General features: G+C 36.6%; 1 protein-coding gene across 1 annotated transcript; it reads right to left on the bottom strand.

Moving 5' to 3' along the window:
• Positions 1–754: 754 nt before the first annotated feature.
• LOTGIDRAFT_214482 (hypothetical protein) lies at positions 755–7,842 on the bottom strand. The gene is made up of 8 exons (XM_009054187.1): positions 7,378–7,842; positions 6,928–7,316; positions 5,947–6,200; positions 4,969–5,338; positions 4,494–4,614; positions 3,615–3,857; positions 1,444–3,316; positions 755–1,028 (listed from the first exon to the last, which is right to left on the bottom strand). Exons 3-7 carry the CDS (start codon positions 6,185–6,187, stop codon positions 3,002–3,004), a joined length of 1,290 nt encoding a protein of 429 aa, XP_009052435.1. The 5' UTR covers positions 6,188–6,200; positions 6,928–7,316; positions 7,378–7,842; the 3' UTR covers positions 755–1,028; positions 1,444–3,001.
• Positions 7,843–8,502: the final 660 nt, after the last annotated feature.

Raw genomic sequence — 8,502 nt, 5'->3', positions numbered from 1 at the left:
ATGAGCCGGACACTGTGGTGCAACGAGAGGAGGTCAGAGAGGTACGACGAGCAGCTCGTGTTGGTCCTATTCTAGCGCCGGTGGTCATTCAAGAAGAAAAGTCACCCATTATATATGCACCAGTCGCACCAGCGATTCCCCGATATGTTCCAACAAGCAAAACCTACATTGAACCCGAATCTCAAATACTTACGGCTCCTCCCATAGTGAAACCACTACACCCTGTTGAAGCGATCGAGCGTCAAGTCCACGACAATCCAAAACCGATAAACGTCATACCAGTTCCACTTGTGGCGGCGGCTCCCCCGCCTCCAAAATACAAACCAACTTCAAAGACATATACGGAAGAGTCAAAGAATATCACAATGCCAAAACCTAGACAAATTACACCACCACCGGTAAAAGTTGAAACAACACCAAAAACACCAGAACCAGTGGTAAGTCAAAGCAACTATAAAGCACCAATTATTCCAATTGCAGTCGCTGCATCAAATAAACAACGATCGACACCTCCAAAGATCCAACCAATCGCATTGGCTGTAGAATCGAAACCAGACACACCACCAGTTGAAGTAAAGTCAACAGTTCAAGTCGAAAGTAAACCTGTAATCCCTGCACCTGTTCCTGTCCCAGTAGTAGCAGCTGCGCCTCCAAAACAAAAGACTCAACCTCAGCAGAACAAACCAAAACCCGCACCTCAAAAGCAGCCAGAGGTGAAACAACCGATACCCATTCCAGTGATACCAGAATCCAAGAATCAACCAGAACCAAAGTCCGATCCCAAACCAGATCCTGTGGAATCGGCACCTCCACCTAAGCAAAAATATCTCGCTCAACCAGTGGTTCCTCCACAACCTCGTAAAGCTCCACCCACTACTAAACCCCCACCAAAACCGGTAGAATCCAAACCAGAGCAAGACGAAGAACCACCGAAAACACCACCAAAACAACGAGCACCAATCAGAAGACCTAGTCTTCCACCCGCACCCTCTCCTCCATTAGATATACCCACACCACAACCACCTAAGGTAAGGCAGTCCTCATTTTCCCGATATTACCTGTTGATATCCGATTGCACTAATTTAATCATTAGTTTGCTTGGAATACAAAATGTTCTTCCAATAATCAAATGTGAGATAAAGATTTATTACAATTCAGAGGATGCTTTCACTTTATCGGTGGTAACGTTGCGACTGAGAACCTCTCTGTCCAGTGTAACACCACAGCATCTTTGTTGTACACTGACAATTTTCTCTGTTCTTCATATCTCACGTATATAGGGAGTATTAAATACAATAGACGAAACTGGTGGAGAAGTTGTTTCCCTTTGTACCCGTGTTGAAGAAAAGATTGCTAGGTTGGACATTATATGAGAAACTAAATTCCTTGTTTGCATGAATCAATACTTGTTCTGATTATGCAATTGTGAATTGATCATTTCAGGCTCCAGCCCCGGTTCTAGACGTCCCAAAAGTCGACAGAGATGCTCTTGGTGCCCTGGGAAGTGTGAAACGTACTATGCTTATGATGGGCTAAACATTGTCTTCGTGCGAATTTCAAAATGAATGCCGCAAGAAACAGGTATTAAGAATCTATGGAACTATTCGTGTTTCGTTTCGTAATTCCTAACGTTGATATATACGACGGTTAAAATATATACGATGGTTACTCTATGACTATGAGTGAGACTTTCTGAAGTGTTTAGTTCAATTTTCTGAATGTTGGACAATAATCTATTAATAATGGGCTTTATTGAACTACATGTAGCTGAGCACATGACGACTCTCTCGTACACAGTTTGAAGCTCGCCGAGTAAAATTTTCAATTATCAAATACCTCTTTTATATCAATGGTACTGTTTTTTATCTATTTTTACACTTGCAATTGTCTTCTTATTAAAACATCACCACATACAAGAATAGTTATTGTTATCAGGAATCAATTTAATACAAAAAGGTATACTACAATGTATACATGGGTTCATGGGTAAATACAACTGCCGTCTATTGAAAAGAACTTCTCTTTGTCGACGACCTCTGCCAGGTGTAACATGTAATCACCTGGATAAGTAAATAAGGAGGATGTGAAATTCAATATTTTTGTCAAATGTACTTCGTATATCAACAGAATTGAGGACATTCTACAGCATGAAGGCAAACAAGAAAGCTATTCAACCGATCGAAACTTTAAGATATCTCGTATTCAAAGTCTAAATGTATCTGCTCAACCATAGGACTGTATATTTCAAGCCCGTGGTCAAATTGTTGTTCGAGGGGGGAAAGTATCCTGTTAAGTTGATGTAATGGAATGGGTCGGTTGTCAGAATTTTTTCAGGGGAGGCAACCCATTTTTTGAGGGACTACTTGCGTCCTGAAACTACTGGCCTGGTTCATTTGAGAGACTCAAACCCTCTTTTAATCGAAATTAATTCTTATTGACATGTCTGATGGATTCTTTATTACTTTCAATACTAAAAATCATTGCTGCAGGATTATGAATTATTTGTTTGTTTTTAATATTCCCTACTAAGGTATTGTATTAATTTGTGCTCTTTGATTAGAATCACTGCACTAGGTAAGGTGACTAACTAACCCAATTTTAAATATAGAACTTAACAGTCAGTTTCTTTTTATGATCTTTTACACCTTTTGATACGACAAAGAACGGTAGAGCTGTGTAGCTCTTGGTCAGTAAATTGGGTAGAAACAACCTTCCCAGAGTTACTTGATTTATTTTGAGGTAATTATAATCCTAGGTCGGTTTGATACATAAACATTCACACACTTATTGTTATTTGAGGTTGCAGTTACAGTCATACTAAAATATAAATCACACTCGTTCATTTTAATTGAAGTTTCTACGTGCTACTAAGCTTCTCAACAATGGCCTGGTCTTTTGATTTGATTAGTTGAATTTTTTTTTCATAAATTTGTGCATGAAATCAGCTGCACATTTAACACATATTGTTATATACCAACATCATCATATTCGGGTGTGCCATTTATCCAGATAAGTGCCTGATGATCGCCATGACTAAAGCCATAAGAGTTATTTCCCCTTTCTGACTGCCACCACTAACTAATCCTGGTATATCCAAGAATTCAGCACTGTTATCCAGTGTACCGTTATGAGGAGCTGGTTGAATGCCTAACAAGGCACATAACATTGGGTATATATCAACCGAATTAATAGAGTTTGTTTTATAATTGTCTTTAAAATTGGGACCTTGGGCTACAAAAATTGGTCTCATATCCAACAAACGGTTGTCGTATCCATGGTTACCACGTGGGTCCCATTTGCCCATACTGGAGGAATTCTGAAAAATTAATGATAAAAACATACACAAATGGACGAAGGCATAATATAGGTTATAAAGAGGAGAGTGATATATATTGAAGAGATGTGATGCTCTCGATGATACCATGGCCTACAATTTCAAGTTACCATTTGGTCAAAGTTTGTATTAAGTAAAAGGAGTTCGAAATACAAGTATGTAAATGTCAATGCACATCAAAGAAAGCGAGACTGCTGTCAACCTAATCAAACAACATGTAGAGCATATATTTTATATCAAAACGTTATAGTGTTTACTGTCACGGGGCCAGTATACTTACATATTCGATCATCCAACCATCAGCAGCAATGGCGACAATAGGCATTACTCGTCGGTTATTTTTATAATGAAAGTGTTCGGGTATGTCTTCTTTTCTGTACACCGTCATCTTAGAATGTTTACCACGTAGATCATTGTATACAATATTTTCTCTACCTGGTTTTGGTAAAATATTGGCTACAGGACCTGATTCTGGTATGAGATAAATATCATCAGGATTTACATACGCATCTAGATAGATGATCTGAAATTTGAAGGTTAAACTCTGATAAATACAAAAACAAAACACAAATTACACTTATTTGACTAAGGCGGTTTTCAATCATGATTCAATTGAAGCATGTATTTCACCATTTATATTTTGACCCACAAGTTACATGCCCTTTTACAAAAGTTACATACCCGTGTTCAGAAGTTAAATATCCTTGTTCAATTCAAGAGTTACATACCCCTGTTTAAGAGTTAAATACTCGTGTTCGAGAGTCATATACTCTTGTTCAAGAGTTACACACCCTTGTTCAATTCAAGAGTTACACACCCGTGTTCAAGAGTTACACACTCGTGGTCTAGATTTAAATACTCTTGTTCAATTCAAGAGTCGCATACCCGTGTTCAAGAAATAACATACCATTGCTCAAGAAATAACAGACCGTTGTTCAAGACAAACACACTCTCCAAAAGTTACATACCCTTGTTCGAGTTACATACGATTTTCAACAGTTTTTTACAATTGCTCAAGACTAACATGTGATTGTTCATGACCTGCATAAACTTGATCGAGAGTTACATGCCCTTGTTCAAGAGTATGACATACCATTGTTCGAGAGTTACATACAACTATTGTTCAACAGTATTATATCATTGTGCAAGAGTTACATACCCTGGTTGTTTTATTAACCTCTGTCATACCATGATCACTTGTCAATATAATATTCAAACTGCTCAATACTCCAGCTTCATTTAATTTGTTTATCAGGTAACCCAATAGACTATCCATTTCTCTACAATCGATTATAATATTGTATAACTTGGTATATTCAAACAAAGCTGTTCATCTCTTTCATTTTGATTACAGATATATGAATTGTTTACAGAGTATGAATTGTTTACAGAGTATAAAGGGATACAAAGATCATTTTGCATGGCGTTGTTTCCTCAAAGTAGTCCGTTCAATATACAATGTATAAAAAGTATGGTCCATTTGATTTAAATTTTGCATCATCGGATTATACTTGAGTTCCAGACTATATATCTTTTTCGTCACCTCAAGACCTAAGAGATGGCCATTATGGACTAGTCCAATCAATGGTTTGAGTTGTTGAAAAGACATTATCAAAGATCATTGTTTGACATACCTTACTTTGGCTTTGATTTCATCAGAGAATGGTCCGAATAAATGTCCAGTGTGGTCAGGTTCATTGAAATACAAGGTGGCAAGATCTACATGTCCATTCTGAAACCAATCCACAACTGTGTCCACTCGATCTCGGAATGGCACAGACCCGTTGTACCGTTTCCATATATCTGGATACATTCCCTGAATTTTAACCTCACTACCAGGCCAAAAATACGTGCCAGTCTTAAGATTTTGTTTCTTGGCAGTGATCCATATTGGTTCGCCCTCATTCCACCATTTTGTTTCTGTGTTTCCCATTCTGAACGTCTCATTGAATAAAGGATCATACATTGAATTACCAACAATACCATGAGTTTCTTCCCACAGTCCTATAATTGAGGAACATGTAGATAACAACGAATCATTTATTCAGTTCGTCGGTGAGCTACTTTCTTTTTAATATTCTGACTGAAGAACTACGTTTAACATTCGAATCGTATACAATATTATGTATATCTCAGTTTCGAACCATTCGAGTGAATGAGTCCTTGATGTTGCTGAGAGGCAGGACATGTACGGTGGGTTCGTTTTGCCGCCTTGCCCAATTGCCGCATCGTACTCAACTGCACAAAAACGACTTATAAAAAGAAACTAAAGGTTTCTCATAAAATTCAAAATGGCCATTTGTTTCACATGAAACGAAATATTTTAATCTGTTGTCCCGCATCGATTTTCTTTTCATTTATAATTTAGATCTGTTAGGGAAATCGAAACTATAGTTTCATGGCAAAATCTGGAATAACATAAATACCAAGTACAAACGATCAGAACCGTAACACAAAAGTTGGCAAGTTGGGCAATGCTGCTAAACGAACCCACCGGGTCATGTAAACTTTTAAGTTGAAATATTGATACATGATAATAAACAAACAAAATAGAAGCTATTTGTAATGCAGACAATAGAGACGGCAGTATATAATTAACAAAATATATTTACCCGTAGCTATAGCATAATGAGTAGGAAAAGTTTTAGTTATAAAGGTATTATTAACATATTTCAGTTGAACTCCATTCCCTGCCATTTGTTTGATATGAGGTGTTTCTGGTACCATGTCCAAATAATCCCATCTAAATCCATCCATAGAGATCATTAGTACCTTTTTGGAAAGCGGTGGTATATTGGCAGACCATATCGCCCCTATACCCGTACACAGTAGTAAAAAGAGAAAGGAAGACATGACTCTTCGTTATCTGAAATATTAAACAAAAAGAAAGAGTTATAGCAATTTACATACCTATCCTAGAAACGGTTTCATCTTTAACGCATTGGTCATCATACTTACGCCCGAAAATAAGTCAGGATGGGATTTCCTCGACCTCCAAAGTTTAAATGACGCCACAGCTCTCTGCACTAAGTCCACACTCATTCCCCGAGAGAAAGTTTTACAACCTTTCATGTTATATTTTTTAAGTAAACAAACTCTGTTTGCTTGGCGTATCAATTCATTTCTTATAAGTAATATAATATTCATAATGATATTGATTTTTTTTAAGAAGAAAAACTTGACCTCGACGTATCATAATGTGTACATAGGTAAAGTGCCCTCTTAGTACTCATAAAATGCATTAACAAATACCAATCTTTGAAGCTCATCATCTTCACAATGGTCGAGGTACTGCAAAATTTATCTGATAGCTTGACTACAATAGCCACCTTTCTTGTAACACGGAATGGAGCGATTTAAATGGATTGTAAGCCTACGAATACAGCCATTCAAAGCCCTCGATAAACACACTGTAAACGTTATGGCTCTTTGTTTAAAGATTTTCTGATTGGCTGTATTCGCTAACGTACAACCCAACCAAATTGCTGCAATTACAAAATTCCGTGATAGAAGAAAGGTGACTATTGCAACCAAGATATATTGCCTACTGTATCATTTCTGGAGCGAAGGAGTCTGCTTGTTGAGGTTTTTACCTGGAAAACAAAGCCTTTTTGACAAAGATAAAGACGGAAAACGTCCTGTAGTTCACAATGAAGACACTGGTACAATTCAAATCGTCTTCTATTTCCTTCTGCCAAAAGATTAAAACAAAACCCGAAGATTCACTGAGAAAGGAAAATGAACATTATTACTACCTCGACCTATTCCTGGATAGACCTTTAATAAATTATTTTATTCATTGGTATGTTAATATTAATCAGTATACACATCAATGATTTAACAATATACGTTACAAATTAGATTTGGAATAACAAAATTAAAAGTTCATTGTAGATTCACTAAAGCAACAGATGTTGCAACGAAAAGCAATATATGATTACAATCATCCAGTCATTTTTCATTCAAATTCACGTTGATTTATCAGGACAATTCTTTATTAGACGGTGACGAAAATATGAATATTTTTGAATCCCACGCGTTATGTGCCTTGCATTAAAGAATGAACAAATTAATGAATGGACGAATGAATTGACAGACTCAACTGTCACCCACAATGAATGTTGTCCTTTCTCCAGGTGATAAGCGTACAATTTCAGCTATCCATAATACGTTTTAGAATTACAATCCGACTTCCTGTTCATCTACAATTAAATAATATACGTTGTGACTCTCGGCATACACAAGAACACTGTAACAAGTACAGTAACATTTCCAGTATATAGGTGATCTTTCTATTATTACAAAATCTTTAATGCTTAGGATGTCACTACCGCGGGGGCATCTTTAGTAACATGTAACCGAACCTGCTACCGTCATATTTCATTTTGAAGATGATACAAATAAATTCAATTAAGTGTTTCAAACACTGAGTGATTGACTCTGCTGGTAGACTTATGTCCCCAGAGTTCAGCTAAGAGGCTTTAAGTTCATGAATAGTACGCATGATTATTCGAGTCGGATTATAAGTAGTTTTCAACTGCTTACCAGAATCGTAGCCTCCCCTATAATCAAATCTATCTCATATATATCAATATCTGCGGATATCAAGTTTCTGTAGATAAAACCTGTCCCACTCTGGGTTATTATGACCTCGTAAAATAAACATTGAATTATATGTTATGTTCATACCTAACTTCCTTATATAAATAAAAAATTATTTTTGTATAAATATAGTCTCAATTGCGTCTTTACTACTGTGACGGTAAATCAGTGAAGTTTCGTTCTCTGTAAGCTTATAGTATAATCAGGACTCAACATTTTATTTCATTTCGCTTCCAATGAAAAGTATAACTTGTATATTATGAATCTACTGTAAGTATGTGTAATATATTGACATGGAAAACCGAGACTATTGATTATGCTTCAAAGTGCTTTGGTATCGAGATTATTGTATGCTATATATATATCTTTTCTGCCGCACGTGCAGACGCTTGGCAGCCATCTTACCTACTGTGAACAAGTATTAAACTTATAGTATAGAACTCACGGTGTTCTTATTTGAATACATCACAGTATGCATATCGATACGGAATGTGCAAGTGGTAATTTACAAATCAGTTTGTGACCTAGATAGACATGATATAGTTGATACACAGGTTGAAAGAGTT

This window comes from Lottia gigantea (genome assembly GCF_000327385.1).
Source record: "Lottia gigantea unplaced genomic scaffold LOTGIsca_21, whole genome shotgun sequence".
NCBI lineage: Eukaryota > Metazoa > Mollusca > Gastropoda > Lottiidae > Lottia > Lottia gigantea.
Note: the sequence above shows the minus strand (reverse complement) of the source record. Positions and strands in the feature narration are given on the sequence as shown.